At 60.1% G+C, this 25,648-nt stretch overlaps 15 protein-coding genes and 1 non-coding gene across 16 annotated transcripts; 10 read left to right on the forward strand and 6 right to left on the reverse strand.

Moving 5' to 3' along the window:
- Positions 1-8: 8 nt before the first annotated feature.
- MVES1_002819 (uncharacterized protein) lies at positions 9-1,484 on the forward strand (the record flags this gene model as incomplete). Its single annotated transcript, XM_056207640.1, has 1 exon — positions 9-1,484. The coding sequence occupies one exon, from the start codon at positions 9-11 to the stop codon at positions 1,482-1,484; it is 1,476 nt and encodes a 491-aa protein (XP_056063615.1).
- Positions 1,485-1,528: 44 nt separating this feature from the next.
- On the reverse strand, positions 1,529-3,689 carry SPC98 (Microtubule-nucleating Tub4p (gamma-tubulin) complex component; the record flags this gene model as incomplete). The annotated part of the gene is made up of 2 exons (XM_056207641.1): positions 1,529-3,576; positions 3,605-3,689. 2 exons carry the CDS (start codon positions 3,687-3,689, stop codon positions 1,529-1,531), a joined length of 2,133 nt encoding a protein of 710 aa, XP_056063616.1.
- Positions 3,690-5,733: 2,044 nt separating this feature from the next.
- MVES1_002821 (uncharacterized protein) lies at positions 5,734-7,333 on the reverse strand (the record flags this gene model as incomplete). Its single annotated transcript, XM_056207642.1, has 3 exons — positions 5,734-5,811; positions 5,845-5,946; positions 5,972-7,333. 3 exons carry the CDS (start codon positions 7,331-7,333, stop codon positions 5,734-5,736), a joined length of 1,542 nt encoding a protein of 513 aa, XP_056063617.1.
- A 146-nt stretch (positions 7,334-7,479) lies between these two features.
- On the forward strand, positions 7,480-8,160 carry MVES1_002822 (uncharacterized protein; the record flags this gene model as incomplete). Its single annotated transcript, XM_056207643.1, has 1 exon — positions 7,480-8,160. The coding sequence occupies one exon, from the start codon at positions 7,480-7,482 to the stop codon at positions 8,158-8,160; it is 681 nt and encodes a 226-aa protein (XP_056063618.1).
- A 123-nt stretch (positions 8,161-8,283) lies between these two features.
- Positions 8,284-8,364, forward strand: MVES1_002823. Its single transcript has one exon. It is a non-coding gene; the product is annotated as a tRNA-Gly (tRNA).
- An 81-nt stretch (positions 8,365-8,445) lies between these two features.
- mcm7 (DNA helicase) lies at positions 8,446-10,875 on the forward strand (the record flags this gene model as incomplete). Its single annotated transcript, XM_056207644.1, has 1 exon — positions 8,446-10,875. One exon carries the CDS (start codon positions 8,446-8,448, stop codon positions 10,873-10,875), a length of 2,430 nt encoding a protein of 809 aa, XP_056063619.1.
- A 105-nt stretch (positions 10,876-10,980) lies between these two features.
- On the reverse strand, positions 10,981-12,801 carry MVES1_002825 (uncharacterized protein; the record flags this gene model as incomplete). The annotated part of the gene is made up of 1 exon (XM_056207645.1): positions 10,981-12,801. One exon carries the CDS (start codon positions 12,799-12,801, stop codon positions 10,981-10,983), a length of 1,821 nt encoding a protein of 606 aa, XP_056063620.1.
- A 62-nt stretch (positions 12,802-12,863) lies between these two features.
- MVES1_002826 (uncharacterized protein) lies at positions 12,864-15,900 on the forward strand (the record flags this gene model as incomplete). Its single annotated transcript, XM_056207646.1, has 4 exons — positions 12,864-13,725; positions 13,971-14,049; positions 14,076-14,104; positions 14,219-15,900. The coding sequence occupies 4 exons, from the start codon at positions 12,864-12,866 to the stop codon at positions 15,898-15,900; spliced, it is 2,652 nt and encodes an 883-aa protein (XP_056063621.1).
- A 328-nt stretch (positions 15,901-16,228) lies between these two features.
- MVES1_002827 (uncharacterized protein) lies at positions 16,229-16,894 on the forward strand (the record flags this gene model as incomplete). The annotated part of the gene is made up of 1 exon (XM_056207647.1): positions 16,229-16,894. The coding sequence occupies one exon, from the start codon at positions 16,229-16,231 to the stop codon at positions 16,892-16,894; it is 666 nt and encodes a 221-aa protein (XP_056063622.1).
- A 110-nt stretch (positions 16,895-17,004) lies between these two features.
- Positions 17,005-17,651, reverse strand: MVES1_002828 (uncharacterized protein; the record flags this gene model as incomplete). The annotated part of the gene is made up of 3 exons (XM_056207648.1): positions 17,005-17,150; positions 17,178-17,395; positions 17,434-17,651. The coding sequence occupies 3 exons, from the start codon at positions 17,649-17,651 to the stop codon at positions 17,005-17,007; spliced, it is 582 nt and encodes a 193-aa protein (XP_056063623.1).
- Positions 17,652-17,703: 52 nt separating this feature from the next.
- RBK1 (ribokinase) lies at positions 17,704-18,719 on the forward strand (the record flags this gene model as incomplete). Its single annotated transcript, XM_056207649.1, has 2 exons — positions 17,704-17,761; positions 17,788-18,719. 2 exons carry the CDS (start codon positions 17,704-17,706, stop codon positions 18,717-18,719), a joined length of 990 nt encoding a protein of 329 aa, XP_056063624.1.
- A 173-nt stretch (positions 18,720-18,892) lies between these two features.
- Positions 18,893-20,392, forward strand: MVES1_002830 (uncharacterized protein; the record flags this gene model as incomplete). Its single annotated transcript, XM_056207650.1, has 1 exon — positions 18,893-20,392. The coding sequence occupies one exon, from the start codon at positions 18,893-18,895 to the stop codon at positions 20,390-20,392; it is 1,500 nt and encodes a 499-aa protein (XP_056063625.1).
- Positions 20,393-20,429: 37 nt separating this feature from the next.
- Positions 20,430-22,034, reverse strand: THR4 (threonine synthase; the record flags this gene model as incomplete). Its single annotated transcript, XM_056207651.1, has 1 exon — positions 20,430-22,034. One exon carries the CDS (start codon positions 22,032-22,034, stop codon positions 20,430-20,432), a length of 1,605 nt encoding a protein of 534 aa, XP_056063626.1.
- An 88-nt stretch (positions 22,035-22,122) lies between these two features.
- On the forward strand, positions 22,123-22,653 carry FMN1 (riboflavin kinase; the record flags this gene model as incomplete). Its single annotated transcript, XM_056207652.1, has 1 exon — positions 22,123-22,653. The coding sequence occupies one exon, from the start codon at positions 22,123-22,125 to the stop codon at positions 22,651-22,653; it is 531 nt and encodes a 176-aa protein (XP_056063627.1).
- Positions 22,654-22,804: 151 nt separating this feature from the next.
- On the reverse strand, positions 22,805-24,322 carry MVES1_002833 (uncharacterized protein; the record flags this gene model as incomplete). Its single annotated transcript, XM_056207653.1, has 1 exon — positions 22,805-24,322. The coding sequence occupies one exon, from the start codon at positions 24,320-24,322 to the stop codon at positions 22,805-22,807; it is 1,518 nt and encodes a 505-aa protein (XP_056063628.1).
- A 334-nt stretch (positions 24,323-24,656) lies between these two features.
- Positions 24,657-25,607, forward strand: MVES1_002834 (uncharacterized protein; the record flags this gene model as incomplete). Its single annotated transcript, XM_056207654.1, has 2 exons — positions 24,657-24,743; positions 24,777-25,607. The coding sequence occupies 2 exons, from the start codon at positions 24,657-24,659 to the stop codon at positions 25,605-25,607; spliced, it is 918 nt and encodes a 305-aa protein (XP_056063629.1).
- Positions 25,608-25,648: the final 41 nt, after the last annotated feature.

The raw sequence follows: 25,648 nt of genomic DNA on the forward strand, positions 1-25,648 counted from the left end.
CCGTTTCCATGCGGTGGGTGCGTTCGCTGTGGGCGCGCCCCGTCTCGCGATGGCAGGTGCGTGCGTGCTCGAGTGTGCCAGTTTTGCAATCACCACACGCACACCGCAACCAAAAACTCGCGGGGCTGCACGGCGCCATGGCGCGCGGCGATCCGGGCATGGTATACGATGCGTTCCTTGCAGCAGACGACGCGCCGCTGGGCGCGTCAGAGTATAGACGCATTGCACAGATTTTATTGAGAGCACGAACGCAGGACAGTGATACGATGCCGCAGCTCATGGTTCTTCTCGAGCACGCCAAGCGCACGCAGCGAAGGTACGCTGCTGCGGCGTCGCCCAACGACCGCCTCGTTTCGCAGGAGCTCGCGGCGCTGCTATCGAGTGCGTACTTTTGGAATGCATCTCTTAGTGCCGCACGCACGCACCGGCGCACTCTATCGACTGCGCTAGGCGACGTACTGGACCTGTTTCTTGCGGGACAGCGCACGGCGCGGCTGCTTGCCGCACAACACACACACACCTTTCCCGATACCGTCTCGTACAACATCGTTTTGCATGCGATTGTGCGCAGTATACCCACAGGGCCCGGGGCAGCGCGGCATGCACGCCAGCGCGCGCCGCCCACCATAGAGGCCGTGCGCAAGGACCTGGCCGCGACGCCGCACAGTGCACAGCGCGCGGTGCAGTATTTCGATACTGTATGGCGCGAGCTGTGCGCAACGTGTGCGCCTTCGCACCGAAGCTGGAGTACACGCATGCTCCTCTATGCACGCATGCGCCGCGCCGATAAGATGCGCGCGTGCATGCAAGCCATGGTACAAGCGCGCCAATGCTCGACCGCGTCGGTTAATCTCGCGATGCAAATGCATGCACGACTGTACCGCGATATGGCGCAGCTGGACGGCGTGTACGAGGCGATGCGGTACAACCATCTGCAGCTAGAGATGGGCCATGGCAGGGGGCGCGCCGCGCCGCGCACAGCGCACGTCGAAGCGGTGCTGGGCGTCCCGTACGTGCCGGACGATATCGTGCCGGACCGCGGCACGTTCCTGCTCCTTATACGGCACCACGCCAACAGCGGCGATCTCGATCGTGCGCTGCAAGTCTTGCACGATATGCTGGTCACGCCCTGGGATACCGCGCATGGAATGGCGCCATCGCTGGAAGTGTACCATGCCATGTTTACCGCGTTTGCACGCTTCGGCGCGAGTGGCGGCGCTTGGCATGTACACACGCTGGGAGAGCTATTTGATGGATATTTGCGCGTTGCGCCATTCTCAGCAAGTGCCGCGCACGCCGCTGCACCTGGGCCGCGGCAGCTCTGCACGGTGCTCCAAGCGCTATGGGCCACGAGTCGCGATCCCGCATGGGTCGCTGCGCAGTGGCGCCGCCTTGTGCAGAAATTTGCACACGAGGCTTGGCATGGGTTCCGCGTGGATGCGCGCGTGGATAGAAAACTGGCAGTGTGTAGCGCAGCAGCATAGCTGACATGGAGCGTTTTGGATCTACCTCGTGGCGCACAATTGCGCTAGCTACGTGTCGTCTCATCGCCATGGGGCCGGCGGTAGAATAGATTAAAGTTCCAGCGGCGCGCCAAGTCGCGCACAGACAAATTCGGATGGCGTTCCAGCACTCCAATCATGGCCTGAATGCGTGTGCGGAAGTGTGCGTGGATGGTGGAAAGGCGTGTGCTTGTGTGTGCATACGCCCGCTCCGTCGCGGGCATTGCATCCATGCCGCTCGCGATGCGTGCAAGCTCCGCGGTCATGTACCGCGCCAGCTCATCGACAGCAGCGCAGTACGCAAGAACCGTATCGAGCTGTGCACGCACTTCGCCCGCGAGATGGTCCGCTTGCCCCTTTCTCCCGCCGCGCAAAAGCGCCTTGTTGATGAGGGTGTGCAGATACGTGCGGTGCTGCTCGATCAGCTGGTCAAGATCGCCGTCAAAATGGTCCGCAAACGCATGCTCGAGCGACTGCCACGAGTAGGCAATGGCTTCCAGCTGGCAGAACCCTTGCAGCTGGCGGACAAAGTGCGCCATTTCCTCAAGGTGCCCGAGCACGGTGCGTGTGTGTTTGAGGAGCGCAGGCGGCACGTCGTGGCGCTGCCTGCTCCGTAGAAACGCATTCATCATCGCAACCAGCTCGACCCACGACGCATTCATCACCGTCTCCACGCGCTTGATTTTCCACAAATAGTTGAACAGGATTTGGTACCCCGCCATGGCACTCGCATCGAGCACTGCGCTCACGGGCGACTCGACGCGGTACTCAAGCGTAAAGGTATCCCAGCCGAGATCCCCAGGGGCAAACTCGAGCGAGCGCGCGTCGAGTCGGCGCAGAATGTCCTGGTCGTCGTACTGCGCGTTTGAGCTGCGGATCGCAGTTTCAAGCGCGGCACTGAGGTTGTGCTGGTAGAGCGTATGCGCGGGGCGCGAGAGGCTCGGCGCAAGTGCCTGCATGAGCGCGTCGGCAAAGTCGCCCATGGTGAGCATCAGGTACGACTTCAAGGCGCGCAAGTGCTCGTGCAGGCGGAACCGGGTGAGGAAGAGGTGCACAAGTCGCGTGCTCGCGGTGGTGTACACCGTGTCGATGGTGTGCTCGAGCGCCGCCATATCCGAGTACCGTAGCACCTCTTTGCCTTGCAAAGAGGTGTGCACTGCGGCCCAGTCCTGCTCGCCGCACGAGCACCGAATAAAGTTGAGCGAGCGGCCCGTGCTAAAGATCTTGCGCGCAAACTGCTCGCTCAAAAACGCAGGCAACAGCGCGAGGCGCACGCAAAACTTGCTGTGCCACACGTCGGCGGCGTCTGTCCCGGGCTCGTCCAGCACCATGAGATCTGCATCCGGCGGCGCGCGGCGCAATCGCCGCGCCGCATCGGGCTTTTGTAGCGCAACAAAAAACTCATGAAACGGGTCCTCCAGCTCTCCATCGTAGATCCAGCGCGAAAGGGTATGGAAAAAGGGGCGCGAGACGTGGTCGAGGAGCCGCATGGTAAAGCGCCGGATAAAGGGGTCGCCGGTGAGTGTATAGGTGTGCATGGCAGACACGAGCGCGCCGCCGCGTGCGTCCTTGCACCGCTCGACCATGGCACTCATCAGGCGCATGCGCAATAGTGGCTCGCGCGTCTGCTGCATAAGACGCAGGAGCGTGAGCCGCGGCGTGGGAAGCGGCGCACCGCCTTCTGCGGCCTCTGCGAGCTGGTTCCAGTCGGTCTCGATGTCCGAGACCATCGCGTAGTATGCGTCGAGCTCGCTCGCGATAAAGTGGCACAGACTCTGGGTCGTGCGCTCCGTGCCGGCAGCATTGGTATGTGCCTCGACAAACTGCGAGACACGCACGTAGAGCTGGCCGAGCTCGGCGAGCCGATGGATCACGTCTTTGGTCGGCGCTGAAATGATCCCGTCGCGCTCATCAAACTCAAGCCGCAAAATATGATGCGGAGCATGCTGTTCCTGGCTGTCGCCGTCGTGCGGGAGCTGCCACTCTGTACGCAGGCACACGTACGCGCCGCTGATTCCTTGCAAGAGGTACAGGACGTCGCGCACGAGGTCAATTTCAGAAACATGCGCGTGCCCTGGCGTAAGTACGACTCAGCAGCGTACCTTGGCGCTCTCGCAAACGCTTGGCCAGCTCCGCGCGCGGAATGCGCTGGCCGTGCTGCAGATCCGCGACACGGACCACTTCCATGTTGTGGTGGACGCGTCGAACCACGTGAAGCGCCCGATTCTCCACCCCGATCCCTTCCCGATCACCACGATGCGACGGTCCCGGCAGGGCAGGCGCGACGTGGAGCTTGCGCGGCATGCCGCGCAGAGCTTATCACTGACCTCGCCGACGAACCAGACGAGCCTTTTGGATGCTGTGCATGCAGCACCGCACCCAGAACTGCGAGAACAGGTTTTTGTGCACCCCGATACCCTCGACAAGCAAGTCGACCGCCTCCGCGACGAGATCCGCTTTGCAAGTGCAGTACCTATTCGGCACTGGATCCGGCAGGCAGATGTGCTGAAGCGCGAGGCAGATCAGCACCATACGGCAGGCGATCTAGCGCTGCAGTATGTATGGTACGTATTCTACAAAAGCTCACGCAGTCTTGCGAAATGCAGCCGGTACGTTGTCCTGCGCACGAGCCCAGTATTCTTAGCCAGTTGATTCCACAGGAACATGCAGGATATGCGCACATGGATCCCGAGCTGCGGTTGCGCATGCGGCGTGTATGTACTGTATGTGCTGACCACAGAACGCAGAGACGATCGCTCGTCTTGTGGAGCTTTCTCGCGTCGCCATCCTCGACGATGCACAGCGCCACGACAGTGCGGCACTTGAGCATGCTAGACCTAGTACTCCTGCTGCTCCCGTGCCCGGAACGTGTGCGCCACAGGGATCGTCACTGCGCTCCCCTGGCGAGACGAATGGGCGGCGCAAAAGCGTATCGTTTGCTGCAGAAGACACGGTGCCTGTGCGGCGCGCCTTGTTCAGGAAGGCGGAGAAGAAAGAAGGGCAGAAGGCGGAGAAGCGCAGCTTTCGCGACATGCTTACCAGGCGGGACGCTCGGGATGTATACATAGACTCGGCAAGCGACGCAGCGAGAGATCCAGGCGTGGATTTCCCACAAAACCACGCACGGCACAAACCGCGCACACGCTTCTTCACTGCATCGCCGCTCGCCCCATTCAGCGGCCCACACGCTCCGTTTGCATCGTCCAAAGGCCCAGGCACGCACGCACCCGAACCGAAATGTGCCGGCACTCACCACGCAGTCGCACAGCACATCTCTACACACCAGCGCGAGCAGGGATTTGCCCCGGCCTCGGAAACGCCCTCACGCACCGCCGCACTCTCGCACATGCTGGATACTCCGCAACGCGCTACTCCAAGCGCGTTGCAGCCCACTGTACTTTTACATCCACCCACTGCGTCGCACGCATCGCCATTATCGCGCCCACAGCGCCCGCCGGGGCCGCGCAGATCCGGCAGCGATCGTAGCGAGGCACTGCTCGAGCTTCCACGCACGCAGCCGTTCGGCACGCCGCCAGCAGCGATGCTTCAGCCGGACAGCGCCGGGGCAAGTATCAAGGCCGGCGGGCCGTTGCGCCCACTCACGCTCCCATCCACTCTTTTTTCCTCGTTCCTCGGCACCGCACAGGAGAACACAGAGGCAGAGCGCGAGACATGCGCGCTGCTCCTCGGCGTCGAGCACGACCATACACTCCAAGTAACGCACCTTGTTCTTCCTTCGCAATCCGGAACGGGCCACAGCTGCACGGCATGGGGCGAAGAAAAGATTGCTACGGTGCAGCTCGAGCAATCGCTCCTCACGCTTGGATGGATTCACACGCACCCCACCCAAAGCTGTTTCCTCTCGAGCCTCGATCTGCATACGCAGGCAGGGTACCAAGCGCTGCTTCCCGAGGCCGTTGCAGTGGTCTGTGCGCCGCGCAAAATGCCCTCGGTCGGCGTCTTCCAGCTTACGCAGCCGTTTGGGCTGCAGCATATACTGCAGTGCACAAATCCAGCGCCATTCCATTCCCATACCATGGGCGGCGCCTCTGTGCCGCAGCTGTATACTGATGCGCTTGCAGGGCATGCCAGTGTTGTTGGCGGTCCGGTCACTGTGCTTGACCTGCGCTAGCTGCGGCGATATTATACCCTCGCGCGGTGCCAGCAGGTACGATAGGTGTGTTTTCTGTATGGTATATCTCCCACACTACGTAAATACATGCATTGCACTCTACGCCTTGTGCCGCTGCCAGGCCTGGTAACAGTCTAGATCCAGCGGGGAGCCGTCGGGGCCGAGGAAGACAGAGGCCTTTCCCAACGGTTTCCTGCACCGCGTACACACAAAACATGTCGGATGCCAGTCCGCACGCAACGCACGCACCGCGTCGTGCTCCACAGGTCGGCGGCATGCCTTGCATTTTGGTCGGTGCAGCCGTGTATGGCACTGGTGTAAGTAGCAAAATACATACCGCTTCGCAGTAGGGATGCGCGCCTTGGACAAAGAACGGCTTGCCGCTGTGCCGAATCTGTCCCTCCTCCAAAGACGCAAAACTCGTGTCGTGTGCATCGGCGGGCGTATCTTTTGGATCGAGGAAGGGATCGCCACAGCCCGCGCAGAAAAAGTGAAGTTCGTGGTAGGAGCGCTGACCCAAATGCGCGTCGTCGATCGTGACAAAGCGCTCGTCTACGATCGGCGTCTTGCAATGGAAACAGCGCCGGGAGAAGAGCTCGTGAAAGTCGAGGTGGCAGTACGGGCGCCCTTGGTGCTCGTAAAAGCTGACGTGCTCCAGCGGCGTCTCGCAATGAGCACATACAAAGCAGGGCGCGTGCCAAGTATCGCCCATCGCATGCACCGTATAGCCAGCAATCCATCGGTCGCACGCACGGCATCGCGCATCGACGCCGCAAAGGCCTTCGACGTTGTCAAATACATCGGTAGACCTCGACGTGGGCGTGCTCGACGCGTGCTGTGGAACCGGGCTGCTATCGTCGAAGGAGACCGTGGCATCGTCTTCGGCGCCTGGATCCATCATGGCTTCGGTCATAATCTCGTCGTCGACCATTAGCAGTGGGACAGGCGGGCCGCCAGGGACCGCAGGCGTCATGGTATAGGTGCGTACTTGCGGCCTCGGCGAGGGCGTGCGCACAAGCATTGGTATGTGAGTGGGCGAAGGCGTGCGCAGCACTTGTGAGCGGCTCGGCGAGCTGGGGCCAGGCATGGAACGGACGCCGTGCGGAGACGGCGTCCTGGGCGGCACGCCGCCAGGCAGCGCCTTTTTCGCAGCGGCAGGCGCTCCTTGATAAAAGGGCGGGGGCGTGGATGGAACATCAACGGTGTGCTGCAGCCTTTGCTTGTGCACGGCGGGCAATGGACGGCGGCGCGGCGAGCTAGCGTCAGCATTGTGAGACGGCGACACAGGCAGCGGGCGCCGCCGCGGGGTTTCTGTGTGCACAGGATGCCACATCTTCCCATCGTCATGCTTTGTGGGCATATCCCACCGAGGCGGCGTCTCTACATTCGCGCCGCGCGCAATCTCGTCGAGAGGTTGTGGAATTCTTGGCAAGGGACGCGTGGACTTGGTATGTGGGGACACGGTGCCAAGTTCCCGCACCGGTGAGCGCCGTGCCGGAGACCCAAGCTCCATGAGCTCCTCTGCACGCTGTATCATGCTCTCCCGCTTGCTGAGCGAGCTTGGAAGGCGCCACGGAGAGGCACACCGAGTCGTGTTGCTCGGCGGTGTATGCACGGGCGTGCCTGTACGTTCTGGCAGCACATGCGGACCACACGGAGATGCAGTACTTCCAAAGACGTCCTGTGCACCCGTGTACATAGGGTCTTTGTGCCGCGGAAATGCGTGCGGTGACGCTCGCCTCGGCAGCATCGCGTTTACGCTGCAAAGCAAGCACACCAACACCCACGCGCGAGATCACGTGATGCGACGCAACGCCGGCGGTGCGGTTTTTTTTCTTGTGCGACATGGTCGGTGCTGGGATGCTCGCACGTAGTGCAGGTGTGCGTGCATTTTGCACATCGGCACCAAGCAATATATCGCGCAAGGCACAGCGTCAAATCCGGCGGAGGCGGGACGATCAACTGCGCGACGCGATCGCGCTGTACCACCTGACGCCGAGTTTTTACCCACCAGAGAGCACGGACAAGACGGATTCAGGCAAGCCAGGCTCGCAGCTTGAGGACAGTGTGACGGAGAGTATTCTCGGGCCGTTTTTTGGCGAGCGCGACGGACGGCCGTTTGTGCAGTTTGCTACTACGGCGGAGCTTATGCATCAGTACCAGCAGGATGCACGACGAGGGAAGAAGGATACGCGTGGTGAGCTGGATATGTACGATACCCTGCGCATTAAGCACGCTGTATCGGTAGATGCGCGGAGCTACGCACCGTCCACAGGAGTCGAGGATGCGATCGATGCGCCGGTAAGGATGCGCCAGCACTTTGTGCATCCGCCTAGTGCGTACCCATCGCGCCGCGCACGCGATGCTGCTGGACACGGCGACTTATACAGCAGCGAAGAAATGTCGCTGCGGAGTGCACAAGTGCGCGATGCGTTGTTTGGCACGGTTGCTGGAGAACTGCCGGGCCTCGAAGCTGTGCGTGACCGTGAGCGTGCGTGGAAGAAGGGTGATCAGGAAGAAAAGTAGCTTTATACAACCGTTTACACGTCAATGGCGCTGGCATGGCATGGCATGCGCCGTCGCGCCGCACTTTTACGCGAGCATCATTTACTATATGAATGACAATATTGCAAAGGCCCAATGTCTACCGCGCCAATGGTTTAGTGGTAAAATACAGCTTTGCCATCGTACGATGTAGCTGTGCCGGGGGTTCGATTCCCCCTTGGCGCATTTTTTTTCTCATGCCAAAGGCACGTGCCAAAGTGCGCGCCGCTCCTCTTTTTACCACAGCGCGCTGCGGTTCATTCGAGCATGAGTGGAACGTCGGCAGGCCCGATCCTGCCCGTAGTCAACATTGATGTAAACTATGACGAGCAGCGTGAGAAGATTGCCGACTTTTTGGAGCACTTCAAAGCGCCTGCACAGCAGGTTCCGCCCCTCTCGGAAGTCGGCGCGATGGATGCACACGGCCCGACCGCGAATGCGCCTTCTGCACAGCTGGACCGACTGGATACAGAGGACGGAATGGAAGTCGAGGATGTGTTTCATTCCAGTCCGGCGCTGGCAGGCGATATAATTGTGGAAAAGTACATGGTCCAACTGCAGCGGATTGCGAATCGCGACCAAGATAAGCTTACCATTGAGCTTGACGATATAGTGCAGTTTCGGGGCGCCAACGGCGCGAGTGGTGCGTCGCTTGCGTACGCAATCCGCGGGAATGCGCGGCAGTATTTGAACCTGTTTTACGAGGTCGTTGATAAGCTCATGCCGAGCCCGGACCGCGATATTAGCGACAAAGACGATGTGTTGGACGTGATTCGACACCAGCGACTGGAGCGCAACGTGGTGAACGAAGAGCATGACGAGAATGCCGGCGAGGTGCCCGACATATTTCCGACCAGCCTCTTACGGCGCTACATGGTTTTCCTGAAGCCGCTCTCGAGCGACACACCTCTTGCCGTGCGCAACATCCGCGGTGCACAGATCGGCAAGCTGCTGAGCGTGCGTGGCATTGTGACCCGCATATCCGACGTGAAACCCAATATTCAAGTCGATGCGTATGCGTGTGATGTGTGCGGCGCCGAAGTGTTCCAGGAGGTGACTGGCCGCCAGTTTATGCCGCTCAACTTTTGCACGAGCCGGGTGTGTGTGACGAACAAGATCCGTGCGCCGCTGTATCCCCAAGCGCGTGCGAGCAAATTTGTCGCATTCCAAGACGTGCGGATCCAGGAAATGACCGACCAAGTCCCGGTCGGGCATATCCCGCGCACAATGACGATCCACTTGTACGGGCGCCTTACGCGGTCCATGACGCCGGGCGACATTGTCGATATTGGCGGAATCTTTTTGCCGGTGCCATTCACAGGCTTCCGCGCGATCCGTGCGGGGCTGCTGACGGATACGTATTTGGACGCGCAGTGCGTAAAGCAGCTGAAAAAGTCGTACCAAAACCTGGTCCTCACGCCCGAGGACCAGCTAGAGATTGAGATGCTGCGTTCGGACCCTGCATTGTACTCGCGCCTTGCCGCGAGCATTGCGCCGGAGATTTACGGGCACGAGGACGTAAAAAAGACGCTCCTGCTCCTGCTGGTCGGTGGCTGTAGCAAGGCCATGGGCGACGGCCTCAAGATCCGTGGCGACTTGAACGTGTGTTTGATGGGCGATCCGGGTGTGGCCAAGTCGCAAATGCTCAAGTACATTGCCAAAGTCGCTCCGCGCGGCCTCTACACTACCGGACGCGGTTCTTCCAGCGCCGGTCTCACTGCCGCAGTTCTGCGCGATCCTGTGACGAACGAAATGGTACTGGAAGGCGGTGCTTTGGTCCTTGCCGACAATGGGATTGCGTGCATTGACGAGTTTGACAAGATGGACGAGGCGGACCGCACCGCGATCCACGAAGTCATGGAGCAGCAGACCATTTCCATCAGCAAGGCGGGGATTAACACGACACTCAATGCACGCACCTCCATCCTTGCCGCAGCAAACCCCTTGTATGGGCAGTACAACCCGCGCATTTCTCCTGTGGACAATATCAATTTGCCCGCTGCGCTGCTCTCTCGTTTCGACATTCTTTACCTCATTCTTGACAAACCGTCGCGCGACACGGACGAAATGCTTGCGCAGCACATTACCTACGTGCACATGTTTAACCAAGCGCCGCCGCAAGACCACGACGTGATTCCTTCGCAAGTTTTGCGCCACTTTATTGCTGCTGCTCGGCAGCACCGGCCCGTCATTCCAGCGACTGTGTCGGACTATATCGTGAGTGCGTATGTGCAGCTCCGCGCACAACACAAGCTCGACGAGGAGCGCGAATCTGCGTTTACCTACACGTCGGCACGCACGCTCCTTGGCGTCATTCGTCTTGCACAGGCGCTTGCGCGGCTTCGTTTTGCCTCCGAGGTGGAGAATGGCGACGTGGAAGAGGCACTGCGTCTTATGGATGTGAGCAAAGCCTCACTCTACACACACAACCGCCGTGGCGATCTTGGCGACGATCAGACGCCCGTGTCGAAAATTTTTCGTATCCTGCGCGAAATGGCCGCACAAGCGGGGGCAGAAGAAACGCTCGGACGCCGGCACGGCGGCGCGGCTGGTGCGCTGGGCGAGGTCACTATGCGCGATTTCCGCGAGCGTGTGCTGCACGGTGGATTTGTCGAAGACCAGCTGCAAGAGACGCTGCAGGAGTATGCAAGTCTCGGCGTGATCCAGCTTGTGGGAAATAGTATCCTGTTTCTGTAGAGTACTTGTGCCGGACGGGTATGCACGCTGACGCTGGAAAAAGGACTGCGCGGTGTGCACGTTGCGCCTGCGCCATCTATATCGTGCGATGCACTGCACATTGTCCTATCTCCTGTCTACGCTCTCTACTCCGAACGGCGCAAACGTATGCAAAATCTGCCGCGCACTTCCGCTAAGCATGGTATCCAGGGTTGCGTACGACGCTTGCCATGTCGACTGTAGCTCATTGTAACACGGTGCATAGGCTGTGCTAAACGTTGCTGCGTCCCCTGCCTGTTCAAGCGCATTCCGCACGACGCGCGCCTCTCGCACAAGCTGGTTGTCTGCGTCGAGCGCCGTCAGCTCGATGTGGCGCTGCACACCAAGCAGACGCTCGTGTGCTCCAACAAGCGATTGCACCATGCCTCCCAGATCGTTTTGCACGCAGCCGTACCGGTCCTCGGTGATGCTTGCCTGTGCAAGATGGTTCAGTGCGATGGCCGACCATGCAACAAAAGCACGCTGCGCCATGAGCCGATCGTTGAGCTCGAGTGCGGGCGACGGCGCGGCAAAAAAGAGCGCGAGGGCCTGTGGCACAAGCGCATGCTTTGCATCGCTCGGCACCATCGACCACATCCGCTTTGCCACCGCGCCTGCAATACAGAGCGTCATGTGCACAATCTGTACCAGCGATACGCCCGTCTGTGTGGGCGCAGCAAGCGGCAGTGCGTTTCGCAATTGCTCGGGCGCCTTGGCGGGGGGCTGAGCGAGCGCTTGCCAAATCGTCGCAGGCTGCGAAGAGGGTGCGTCGCGTTTGGGCTGCAGAGGCACACGTTTCGTCTCGCCCTTGAGAAAGTTGTCTAGCGCATGCGTGCATGCGAGGTATATACCCGTCCATGCCACTGGACGTCCATGTTGGCGCTGCACATCGTCAAAGATGATCTTGCGCCGCTTTGGATCGTACAAGGCAATGCGCGCGAGCTCGCTAAACGCATGCGCCGCAAAAAACGGCTGTGTATCGTTTAGGCCCGCAAGCAACGCCGCATTTGGATCGCGCGCACGGTCCGAGAGAATCGGCAGCGGATGCGACCAATACACGTCAAACAAAGTATACGTGGTCACAAACAAGGCCAGGATGGCAGCTACCGGCAGCAGCACCCTTACAAAGACAAGCATCGGGTGAAACGGTGTGCGGAACGAGGGTACAACAAAGCGGCGGAGTATGCTTTCAATCCCCACTAGCTGCAGCACACGCTCCCAGAATGCATCGCGGCAAAGCACATACAAGGCAAACGGCAGCAACGTCGAGAGCGGCAGCAGAAACGTGCGCGAAATGCGCTGTGCAAGCACGCCAAAGAAGCGCACACGGAGCGATACACCCCCGTGCATAACAACCGCGGGGTCGAACGGCGGCAAATTCCTGCACCCAGCGGGCGTCCGCGCCGCCTCGCAAAATGCGAACACTGCGCCAATGAACGCGGCATGGAGGAGGAAGACAAGAAACGATTCCTGGATATAGTACGTGCCGTGTGATGCCACAAAATGCATCGGCGCTAGCGCAGCGTCCCATCCAAACGTGTGTGTCGCGGTGGCTGCAATGCACACTGCACTTGCCACAGCAAACGCAGCGTGCAGCGACATTTCGCGCCATACGTATGTGCTCCGTAAAAGAGATACGCAGTGTGCACCACGCGATGTGTAGCCTGGCTTGAAATGCCGCGGCGCATGGAATATAAGCGCGGTGCGCCGCCGCAGCAGCATCGGCAGCACAATCAACACCACCCACAACGCCGTCCCTATCGCGACGCCGTGCGAGAATAGCGCACGTGGGGACAAAATGCTTGCGCACAGTAGCGTGTAGGCAGTGAGGGTAGCTAGGAACAGGATGCGCTCCTGCCGCGGGCGCATGGCCTGCTTCACCAGCGCGCGGTACGGCGCACTGGACATGGCAAGTGGAGAAGTTGCGGCGCCACGTGGAAAAGAAGAGACCTACCTTCTCTTTTCTCGTCATGGCCGCTGTGTGGACCTCGCGCGTGCGCGTGGCGCAGAAGCTCGTGCGTGGAGCGCGTGCTTTGCACCAGCTGCCACCTGCACCACCTGTGCTAGCAGAAGGATGCGAGCCGTTCCTATCGAAGCGCACCGCGTCGCTGCTGTGGACCCAGTGGCAGGCCGGGCTCCTGCAGCGACTCAACGACGAAGTCAAAGGCACGCCGAATGCGACAGAATCGGTGGTCGAGACGGTGCTGAGCACGGCGCGTGACCGGTCAAAAGTGCTTGCGTTCAATAGCGCATCCCTCGCGCTGAACAACAGTTTTTTCCTCACGGGTCTTGTGCCGAAATCAAGGCAGCCGAATGCAGACTATGCACAGCCATCGACGCATGCCGGCGTGGTCCCTACATTCTACGGCAAGACGCTGGCCACTGCGATTGCCGACCAGTACGGCTCGCTCCCGCAGCTGAAACTCGCGTTTGCATCGGCTGCCATGGGCACCGTCTCGAACGGATATATATGGCTTGTGAAGGACGAGCACGGACGGCTTGGCATTGTGCCGACGTTTGGCGCAGGCACCGTCCTTGTCCACCAGCGCCAGCAGCGCATGCCGCAGGGCTTGGAAGGGAGTGTCCAGGACGGCCAGCAAGAGGAGGCTACAGACACAAAAGAGGAACCACGCACACCGAGCCGCTTTGACAGCCTTGCACACGCCTCCGGCTCCGGCGTGCTTGGGGACCAGCTATACCCCTTGTTCTGCGTGAGCATCTTCGAGCACGCATGGCTCGGCGACTACGGATTTTGGGGAAAAGAGCGCTACTTGACCAACTTTTGGGAGTGTGTCAACTGGGAGCGCGCCGAGCAGCTTTGGGGCGCAGACCGTATGTAGCCGCAGAAATAGCAAACAAGGCGTGTGCGCCGCTTGCCAACAAGGCCCAAACAATCGGCCCGCAAAAGTGGAGGCGAGTAGTTAGCCAGCGACGTGCACAGCCCAGCGTCCACAACCCACATCCTGTTGCTCCTCGCGAAGCGTGTCGTCTGTGCAGCATGACAACGCAATCACGGGAAACGCCAATGCGGCGGACCACCTTGGATGTGCAATCGTCGACTCTGCGCAGCTCCACAGCTTCGCCCACATTTAAACGCACGCGGCCTCTCCGCAGTGCCACGATTGACACAGACGTCAAGTCCCCTTCAAATTTCCGGTATGTCTTTTCTACGCTTACTCCAGCATTACGTCCACGCTAGCAACCAGTGCGGGTCTGCATGCAAACACAAATACGCAGCATATTCCCCGCTCAAATTCGAGCGCCTCTGCGCTCCCTTATGCGACCCATACCCGGCCATGGAGCCCGATGCATACTCGTACGATAGGCCGCGCTGCAGCGTATGCGGCACAGAGCATCGTCGAAGCAATGGCACGCTCCTTTTCTCCCACATTCCAGCACGCGGCGTCGCTATTCGACTCGCCGACTACCTCCTCGCCGAGCCAGGTGGTCTCGTTTACCGACATGATCGGCGAGCCCACTGCATCCCCCGGTGTACAGCTGCACGCAAAACAGCGCGCGGCCGTCGCGGCACTGCACAAGCCGTCGCGGCGGAATATTTCAAGCACGGAACGATTCCAGCGCGCAGCGCCGTCCAGGGCCGATAGCGACGGCGCGCGGATTCGTGTGGCTTCGCGCGGCCACGAAGAGATTGTTGCGCGGCACACATTTGGCCCTGCTAATGATTCTGTAGGCGAGCACACAATACCGATGGGCTCGGCGATTTTCGCGCCGCAGGCGCGACGCGGCGCATTGTATCTACACGCCGATCGCCCTCGTCGGCACGCGCGCGCCCAAGGACAGCGCGTGTGGCTTGACGATCTGCGGCACACATTCAAAACGCTCTTGGGTGCTCTGCGTGCGATGCTGCACCCCCGTCAGCTGCTCACACGCCAAATGCTGTACTGGGACGAGGCTTTCCGCGACCCCGAAACCGGCGCGCGATCATGGAATCCTCCGTGGTTTGAGGCGTACATCCCGTTTATCATCTGGCTGGGGGTGAGTGTAACGAGTACGGTGATTGTCGTCATCTTTCATACGGCGGTCTTTAGCACGCTGGACGCCTTGTCGGTATCGCTGCGCGAGTGGGGCGTCGTGGGGCGCATATTGTTTGGCATCATGATATTTTTGACCACGTTTCCTCCGCTGCCGCTTTACTCCACGCTTGTAATCCTCTCTGGGTTTGCGTTTGGGATGTGGCAGGGGTTTGTTGTGAGCTATGTCGCGGCGCTGCTCGGCGCACTTGTGGTGTTTGTCTCGAGCCGCTCGCTTTTGCACAGCTGGATGGTGCGCCTGATGCGGCGCAGCGGCGGGCTCGGCAAGGTAGTGCGTGCGATTGAAAAAGCGCCCAAGCTCTTGTTTCTTGTACGCTTGGCACCGTATCCGTACAATCTACTCAACGTGCTCCTCGCGAGCTCGAGCGTACTGTCATTGCGCACATATATGATATGCACCGCACTTGCACTGCCAAAACTAATTGTGCATACGGCGCTGGGAGCATCGATCAAAAGCTTTGCCGAATACGAGAGCACACCAGGGGCCAGCGACGCCGAGCAGTCCTCTGCAAAATCAATGAAGCACGCAGCGGGTTTTGTTGGGATCGCGCTTTGTATTGGCATCTTTTTGTACCTTTACGGCGCCACGGCACGCGCTGTGGACGACTTGGACGACAAGCAAGAATACGAGTTACTCTCTCACGATACGGACGAACTACTTTCTTCCGACGACTTGGAATACGAGCCGCAAAGCGCGCCGGTGCTGCCGGCAACTCCGACGCCAAGCAAGCCCCATACGTCGATGCCCATGGCGGGACCGTCTGGCGCGACGCCGGTATCGTACGCCGCATACCCCATGTTTCAAACAGACACTCCTGCGTACGCACCGAGCCTCTTGGCGCCGGCAAACCACCAGCCGTTCCGACACCACGCAAGTGTCTCAATTGCGGACCAAATCGCCGCAATGGAGCGCGTGGCTGAGGATGGGCATGGGCAGGGCACGGATTTTATTTAAATTGACTATGTAGTATGTGGGTAGACTACTATCTATGAGCCGTCATCGACGAATCTGAGGCTGATAGCGAAAGGATACCCAGGTTACTCTCCGCGAGGCAAGTACTACCAAGCCTACAGCCGTGTAAATGCCGTACCTGCATGGGTTGTGCGCAGGCACGGGATAAGGAAACGGGCGGTCACCGGTGCTGGAGCACGGGTGCTGAGAAATGAACTGACGGCCATACTGCAAAGGGGCATACAAATTGCTGAATTGGGTACTAGGGATGGAGGCGGACGAAAAGCACAAAAACGCGCGGCAAACGCGCTGCCTCCACATTTCTGCCGCCATGGCGCGCCCCGAATACATTATCGAGCACATGGAGGAGGAGGAGCCGGATGCTCCGGCAAACTTTCCTCCTTGGGCGCTCCTCGAGTACCGCCATATGCTGTACCACGTCGGCGAAGGCTCGACCGTGCACTTTACCTCGCTATCGCAGGCCTCGCTCGACGAGCTCGCCAAAGCATTTGCGGCGCCGCTGCCCACCTTGACGCAGAAACGGGCGAAATTTGAGCTGCACGCCAAGTCTGTCACCACCCTGGCCAAGGAGCGTGGATGGGCTATGAAGTACATCTGTCTCTTGGACCCAAAGGCACCGTACGCACTCTCGGTCGCGGATGCGGGTGTACATCCATCGTCGGTCGCACACGACCATCCCTTTACCCACTTTCTGTTTGGCGGCATCCTCGGGGACCATCCACCGCGGGACCGCACCGCGTCTTTGCGCGAGCTCGGTTTCCCGTCGCGTCACCTTGGCAGCGTGCAAATGTCGACCGATACCGCACTCGGCGTGACCAAGCGCGTGGTCGAGGACGGCTTGCGCCTTGGCCTTGCCGAGCTTACGGGCCAGGACAAGGCCGATACGCAGCTGGACGGCGTCGCTGCTTTGACCTGGGTCGATCGTCCCACCCTTGAATTCGGGCGTGGAGAATCGGTACGTACGCTGTTTTGCTAATGCTAGGTCGAGCTGCCGTACCGCTACCTGGCCGTGGCGCCCAACACACCGCTCATGCCTCCTGGGATGCGCGAGATGATTTTTCGTGACTTTGACCGTGCCTTCGAGTTCTAGCTATTGTCAATGCGGCGTAAAAACTGCACGCCTTGCGCCTGCAGCTTGCGCTGGAAAGCATCGAGCCATTTTTGCAATAGGGGCACTGCCTGCGGCGCAGAATCTGGCGCAAACGACGATAGGTATGCAAATAGGTTTTGCGCTGTGTGAGCGATCCGGCACCACGTACCAATCGGTCCCGCGAGCTGTGCAGCATCGGCCGTATGTGCCTGCTCGGTGGTCTTGGACAAGACCACAGCTCCGGACATGGGCTGCGACTGCCCCAACTCCTGCATCTGCAGCTCGATGCTGGGCAAGGTCTCGATACTAACCCCGAGCGTCGCCGAGCATGGCGCCGAGCTCCCTGCATGCTTGGGATCCCGGATCCGGAATATCGCAGAAGGCTTGCTATTCTGTAATCTGAGGTTAACACACACGCTACGCACGATCCAAGCAGCTGCCAGTGCGGCTCTTTGCCAGGCTCTGGCGGCCACATGAGATGCACTGTCGCGCCGTAGCCCTCGGGGAACGCCTGTACCCCTGTCATAAACACAACAAGATGGTTGATCAGCTCTGCATTCTCCAGCTGGAACACGGCGTGCGTCGGATCGATCTGCTGCGGTGGCGGGAGCGGCAGCCGGCCCGCGACGACGCACGAGAACATCGTGGGAAAGGACGGGCGCACCCGATCTAGTGATCGGGCACTTCTGCCCACGATGCCCCCAGCAGCGTGTCTGGTGCGCAGCAGTGTGAATATCGACGAGACGTTCCAAGGTGGGTTGTGTGTGTGCTGACAATAGTGCCGCATATCGTTAAACTGGGCGAGACGATTTCGTCCAGCGGATTTGTTTCGCGGCCCGGCGGAAAAGGTGCCAACGTTGCGGCGGCGCTGAGCCTTGCAGGAGCGCAGGTCACCATGCTCGGTGCGGTCGGCACGGATGCTGAGTGGCCGCTCATGTATCTGGAGGAGCGTGGTGTGGACACGCGCCATGTCTACCGCTCCAAGACCGATCCTACGGGCCGTGCGTTTATTCAAATTGCCGCAGACGGCGAGAATTCCATCGTGCTGCTCCAAGGCGCGAATTATGTGCGCTCCGATGCCATCGACGACCCTGCAGCGTGGATGGGAAAGTGTACACACCTCATGCTCCAGAACGAGATTCCACTCGAGGTAACTGTTGCGTATGCCGCCGCGGCGCAGGCTAGGAAAGAGCAAGGCGAGGCGCGCCTCGTCACTGCGTTCAACCCCAGCCCGATGCTCTCGGCTGCAGAGATCAAAACGTTTCCGTGGGGCGGAATTGATGTGCTGATTGTGAACGAGGGCGAGGCTGCAGATATGCTGCGTGCAATGACCGGTAAGGACGAGAGCACAAGCGCGCCGGCAGAGGCACTCGCGGCATTGCCTGCGTTAGCGCAGGTCACCTGGATCGTTGTCACGCGCGGGAGCCATGGCTCCGCAGCCTCTGTCCAGCTAAAAAAAGAGCGTATCTACCTAGAGGTTCCTGCGCACCGCGCGGCCAACGTCGTGAATACGACGGGCGCTGGCGATACATTCACTGGATATCTCGTAGCGGGGCTTATGGATGCGTACACGAACAATGCCCAGTGGACTCGCGAACTGATTGATACTGTGCTGCACCGCGCAAGTGTCGCTTCGTCCATGGCAGTGGAAAAAGACGGCGCGATGGAGAGCATGCCATCCAGGGCGGCAGTCGATGCTGTGGTGCAGTAAGGCATGTAGCAGAAACACAGACGTGTATATGTGTTATCTATAGCGGTGCACGCACTCAGAATTTATTCCACCGATCCGCTGTACCTTAGGCCGCCTCCTGGGAGGCCTTTTCATCCGTGCGGCTGCAAAAAGTGGAGGTTGTCCACACGCGTCGTTCTCGACGCGTCCTTGCCATGACGCCGCGCAAGAAACGTGCAAATGAGCTTGATGCGGCGCAGTGTACACGCGTCGTGCGCGGCACTGTAACTCCCAGCCGTGCGTCGCGCTTCTTTTTGCCCCAAACGCCCCCGGCGCGCAAGCATCCCAGCACGCCGCCCCTATCTATTCACTGCTCGACGCCGTACATGGCTACTCCCACATCTCCGCACACACCCAGCGATGCAGAGTACCCCGTATCGCCGAGTCTTGGGCGGAAAAAACAGCGCGTCTTTGCTTTGCATGATACACTGCCACCGATCCCACGGCGCAGCGTCTCCACGGCGCTGTGGGCGATGCGCACTCGCACGCCGATGCATGGCATGCCGATGCGCAGCATGGCGCTCCCCTATTCCACACGTACCGATACCTACCTGGGGTCTTTTTCCCCTCACCGCTGTGGATACCGCATCGCATCGCTCCATCCGCACGAAACGGCGACGCCGCTTGCGGCTGCGCACATGCATGGATCGAGCGCCGCAGACGGAATTCCATGTGTGGCCGTCGGTGATGACGAAGGGCGTGTACATCTGCTGGATACGTCTGTCGATCCCGACGCTATCCATTCCGCGGTGCGGCACTCTGCGACGCTTCTGGAAGCGTCTGTCTTCGCCTTGCAATGGCGCGCGGACGATTGTGTGTTAGCTGTGGGCGGCAGTGACTATAGCGTATCCGTGTGGGACATTGCGCATTCGGTGTGTGTCGCGTCCTACGACCGCCACCAGGGGAGCCCGCGTGCACTTGCGTGGGACCCAAGCGCGCCGAGCATGCTTGCGAGCGGTGCGCGCGATGGAGATATGTATATATGGGATGTGCGCATGCGCGATCCAGCGCTGTACATTGCACGCGCACATGCACGCTCCGGAAAGCATCGCGCCGGTGTGACTTCCGTCGCCTTTCTCCAGGACCGCGCCGTGGCGAGTACGTGCAGCGAGAATGGCGTCGTGAAGCTGTGGGATTTGCGGCACGCCAAGGCGTGTGCTTCGAGTGCCGACGTTTCGCAGCGCGGCGTTGCGCGCAATACTCGCGCACATGGCCTTTCGGACCTTGTGTATGCGCCGAGCCGCGCGCGTCTTTACGCATCGTGCACAGACGGCTGTATATACACGCTCGATGCCTCTCTCTTACCGGACCCATGGGGCCGGACCGAGCCGATCGCTTACTTTAGCGAGGCGCAGGGGCAAAATACGCTGTACGCACGCATGGCGCTGCACCAGGAGCGGTTCCTCGCGCTTGGCTGCAATTCGGGCGATGTCGTGCTGTGGGACACATGTGCGCCGCTTTCTGCGGCAGATAGTGCTCGGCGCGTTGCGACAAATGCAGCGGTGCTTCCTCGCGCGCACGAAACCAATGTCGAGGTGAATAGCGTGTCGTGGGGCATGAGTGCCCACGGCATGCAGCTTGTGTCTGCATGCGATGATGGGACGCTGCAGCTATGGCGCAGCGAGAAAGAAGAGCTGTGCAAATTTAGTGGGTAGCTGGTCTAAGTGATTATGAATGGGTGGTTATTGCTCCTTAGAAACTCTGCTCCTCGATAATCTGTTTGGTGCGTGCAAGAAGCTTGTCGAACTGCGTCGGGCCCGCATTCTGCGGTGCATCCGCAACGCAAACGCGTGTGAAGCGGCGCGGAAGCTCGAGCATCCCACGCAGCTCCGGAGGAATGACGTACTGGTCAAAGAGGTTCTCGGCGAGAGGCAAATCGCGGGGATCCGCAACGGCGGCAAGCACTGACTCTCTAAACTTGGCGGGGTGGGCCGTGGAGAGAATGATCTGCGTCGTGTGCTCGTGCACGGCAGCCTTGTTTGCAGCGTTGAATCCGACGGCGGTGTGCGGATCGACAAGGTACTTGCCCTCGTCGCGTTTGATTGCGTAGTACTTGCGGATCGTCTCCTTGGTCTCCTCATCAGACGCACGGAAGGACACGAAATCGTGCCGGGCAAGCTTGTGCTCCTCGGGCGAGACGGAAAATGCGCCTTTGGTTTTGAGCTTGCTCATGGAGGACGCGACCTGCGCGCCGGCCTTTTGGGCGCGATGCGCCTCGTCGCTCGATTCCATGTCCGTGTCGTGTGCGAGGTACCAGAGAAGACGCTCAAAGTTGGACGAGACCAGAATGTCCATGGCAGGACTGAGCGTCTCCGAGACGAATTGGGACGAGCTGCTTTGATGCGTGGCGCGTTTCTCGTACCTACCCGTCGCCCAGAACCGCTGGAGAATGTCGTTGCTGTTGGTGGCAGCAATGAGGATTTCCATGGGCACGCCGAGGCGCTTGGCATAGTACCCGGCCAAAATGTCGCCAAAGTTGCCCGTGGGAACGACGTACTGGACCGTACGCATGTCGAGCGCCGGCTCTTTCTCCTTGAGCGTAAAGAACGCATAGAAGTAGTACACGATCTGCGAGAGAATACGAGCCCAGTTGATGCTGTTTACCGCGCCGAGTTTGTACTTGTCGTTGAACGTCTTGTCGCCAAACAACGCCTTGACAATATCCTGGCAATCGTCAAACGTGCCGTCGACCGCGAGATTGTGCACATTCTCGTCAAGGACCGTAGTCATCTGCGCGTTTTGTACAGCACTCACACGGCGGTAGGGGTGCAGGATAAAAATTTGGATGTGCTCTTTGGACCGAAGGCCAGCGATCGCAGCGCTGCCCGTATCGCCACTGGTTGCGCCAACAACGGTGATGGTTTCCTTGTCGTTCTCCGCACGTCCCTCGTTCCGGCGCTTCAGAAAGTACTCAAACAGGTTGCCGAGAAGCTGGAGCGCAATGTCTTTGAAGGCAAACGTGGGGCCATGCCACAGCTCCAAGCACCACTCGCGCTCCGTGACGTGCGTGAGCGGCGCCACTTGCGGATCGCGGAAGGTGGAGTACGAGCGATCAATAATCTCGTACAAATCCGCAGAGGCAATACCACCCTCCTCCGCTGTGGGGGGGATAAAGAGCGATAGGACCCGGTGGCACAACTCGACGTAGCTCAGCGTAGCCCACGACTTCTCCCAGCCTTCCGGCAATGAAGGTATTCTCTCTGGAATAAACAGGCCGCCATTCTGAGCTAGACCTCGAAACACCGCTTCTTCGAAGGTGACACGCTCGTCGCCGCCTCGTGTGCTGATGTACTGCATCGTTGGGAAACCCCACGTCGCAGCGTGGGGCAGTATACGTCTCACGTGACATGTACCAGGTCACGCTTCCACCCCCGCGCAGATCCGCATGGCCGGACGCACGAGGCCGGACGTGTGTGGCCCAGCAGTGCCTGAGGCGCCGTACCCTGTCTATCTCGATGGCCTCGTAGAGCATGGGTTTGGGCGTGGTGGCAAGAAACTGAACACGCCGACTGCGAACCTGCCGCTCTCGTCGCAGCACGCCGTTGCCGAATCTACGCGGCTCGCCGAGACGGGCATTTACTATGGCTTTGCGCAGCTGGACGTGCCGAATGGCGAGTCCATCTATCCGCCAGTGGACGCAAAGGTGTATCCGATGGTTATGAGCTTTGGATACAACCCACATTTTGCGAACAAGGACAAGACGATCGAGGTGCATGTCATGCACGGGTACGCTGCTGACTTTTACGGCAAAGGTATGCGCGCCATCGTGCTGGGATATATCCGCCCAGAGTTGAAGTACGATTCGCTGGAGGCATTGATTGCGGATATTGAGAAGGATAAGCAGGTGGGAATTGCGTCGTTGGAGCGCCCAGCGTACACGAAGTACATCCAAGACCCTTTTTTTAGGCAGTCGTAGATGCAAAAGATGGTGCGCTCTGCCGTGCTATGCCATGCTCTGCCGCACCTGTGCCGCGCGCGCGAATGACGAGTAGCTAGATACCGTAGGCCGGCGTGGACTTACCAATGACTACGCACATGGGGTCACTTCCAGTAGTATGTACAGAACCCTACTTTTCACTCAGCGGCTGCTCGGGCGTGCCGCGCTGCGCTTGCAGCTGCACCGACTCGTCCAAGTCGAGGAGCTGCGCGCTGCTGTCATTAATAATGTCTGCATACGCCATAAACGATAGTCGTTTCCGCTCGCCCGAGGGAGAACCCGCACCGCTCGTAAGAGGCACTTTGAGCGCAAACGGATCTTGCGATCGCGGTGTAGCTCGTGTCCCTGCCACAGGAACAGGCACCGTGTGGCGTGCCAGAGAATGGCGGTGTGCAGTCGTGGACGGCAAAGGTGTCGAGCTGGTGCGCGGATGAGTAGCGCCAGCGCGCTTGCTCGACATTTCGTCGTGCATAGGCAGGACTGCATAGCAAAAACTAGGACTATGCAGCGGCTGGACTGCGGGCCGATGGCCCGGCGTGCGTGCCATTGTCGACTCATCCTGCGGCGGAAGGGAAAAGTAGCTCGAGCTGTTCGCCATGCCGAGCTGGCTCGGGCTCACGGCCGGCGCGGGTGCAGGCGTCAAGACACGGTGCGTATTCGGCGCGTTACTCAGGTGTGCAAATGCATCCGCGAGCACATCCAGACTGTGGCCACGCGTCGCAGCATTGCTTTCCGGGATAATCGCGCCGTCGATACTCAAGCTGGGACTCAAGCTGGGAGCGACAAGTGTATCGGCTGTGCTGAGATGCACTGGCGTAGGGGGATGCATGGAAAAGACGCTGTTTGCATCGGACGGGGGACGGCGGTGGCCGTGCTGCCGTCCAGAGTGCTGCTGCGCAAATCGATCGTCCTGGGGAGAAGCAAAGCGCGCGTCGGTCGCGCTCAGGTTGCGCGGGCGCGTGCGACCCTGTGGACGCGCACAGGAAAGGCGCGGCGAGACGTACGGCGAGCCCGGCAAGGTCTGCGGCGCGATAATCTCCAGCGAGGCGGTATCATCGACAATGGCACTCGCAGCGTCGTCCAGCACGGGCGGAACAGCAACGTCGATCGCTTCCTGTGGCGAGCGCAAGTGTGGGTGCTCGATATCGCGCTCAAAAATGCTGGGCTCGGGCGAGGCACGAAGTGGGGATGCAACGGCGTGTGGAGCAAGTCGCGAAGGAGTTTGGGGGACCGGCCCACCGCCGCTAAGATTCGCACTCATTCCGACGCCCATGTGCGACGCGGATTGCCGCATCGGCGTGGCACCGGCAGCTGGAAAGTAGGGCGAAAGGTCGGAGCGCTTCCCAACAAACGTCGCGGGCGCTGTGCCGCTCGGGCTCCATGCCGGTGCGAGCGAGTGTGGATAGAGATGCACAGCCGCAGACGCACGCTCGGGATCGTCGGGCAACTCGTTTGCCCATGCAAGCAAAGGCGAGTGCGTAGCTGATCCTGCCCCATGCATCGTCGGAGACGGATGCATGGATGGCACGAACTTGAGCGGGCTCAGCGTGATGCGCCGCGGCGCATCTTCGCGATAGATCCCGGTAGCGGGCCTTGCGCGGGGCTCGGTGCTCGCTTCGTCGACACAAATGCCAGGTGAGCGCGGCATACCCGTATGGAGCAGCCCCGTGCCACCATTACTAACCATGGCGATGTGTGAAAGAAAGGCTCCGCAGCAACAACGTAGCAGGTGGCGTGCAAAGGAAAGTGGCACGAGCGCTGCACCGCCAGCTAGTAATGATTACTAAGCAAACTTCGTAAAGTTGCTATGGTAGTGCGGGCAGCAGCGAGCGTAGGACGCGTAACGGTGTCCTACACATCCTCCGGCATCGACCACCGCCCGTCGCTTCGTCTCTGCGCCGCGTTGAGCAGAGCAATATGCATGGTATATGTCACGTGATATAAAACTACGCGCGGGTGCGGCCTTTTTCTGCTCTACTACGATGGACGGTCCTACGCGTTTGTATGTCGGCCATCTCCCCCCAGATGTGCACCGCGACGATCTTGGCGACTTTTTTTGTCGCGTTGGTGTATGTAATGTGTGGTGTGTTCGCTTACTCTAGCGTGTAATTGATGTGCGCGTCCTCAGCGGATTTGGGTTTGTGGAGTTCGAAAACCCGCGCGACGCCGATGCTGCCGTACAGGACTTTGACGGTGCATCGTTCATGGGCGAACGTCTCATGGTCCAATTTGCAAAGCAACCGCAGCGTCGCGATCGCGATCGCGATGATGGCTTCCGTAGCCGCGACCGTGACCGCGATCGCGACTCGTTCGGCCCTCCCCGTGCCCGTTCTGATCGTCCGCCCCGCAACGCACCGCGCCGTGGAATGTACCGCATTGTTGTATTCAATCTGCCAGAGGGTACAAGCTGGCAGGATTTGAAGGACATCGGCCGCGAATACGGCTCGATCACCTTCTCTAACATCAACCGCTCGCGTCCTGACGAGGGTGTCATCGAGTACGACAACCGCGAGGACTACGAGCTGGCGCTGTCCAAGATTGAGGGCACAGAGCTGGGCGGCTCGCGTTTGCGTGTCGAGCCCGAGGGCGAGGTACCGCCGCCGTCGATGGATAGGCGCGAGCGCAGCCCCGGTCCCGAAAGGCGCCACCGCGACGACGGCTATCCTCCGCGCGACGGTGACCGCTGGCGTAACGAGCGCCCCCCTAGGCGCGACTACCGCGACGAACGCCCGCCGCCGCCCATGCGCGAGGACGAACGGGAGCCGCCACCTCCGCGCGAGGACGAGCGCGAGCTGCTCCCTTCCCGTGAGGACGAGCGCGAGCCGCTTCCTATTCGCGAGGATGAGCATGAAGACGACGCCCCTGCTGAGCGTGCCGAGCCGCCGAGCGCCCCCGAGTTCGAGGAGCCGGTCGACGACGCGCCTGCTTCGTAGTGACCGGTAGCATGCTAGAATCACGTGATAGTGCAGCCTTC

This window comes from Malassezia vespertilionis, chromosome 5, assembly GCF_029542925.1.
Source record: "Malassezia vespertilionis chromosome 5, complete sequence".
NCBI classification, from domain to species: domain Eukaryota; kingdom Fungi; phylum Basidiomycota; class Malasseziomycetes; order Malasseziales; family Malasseziaceae; genus Malassezia; species Malassezia vespertilionis.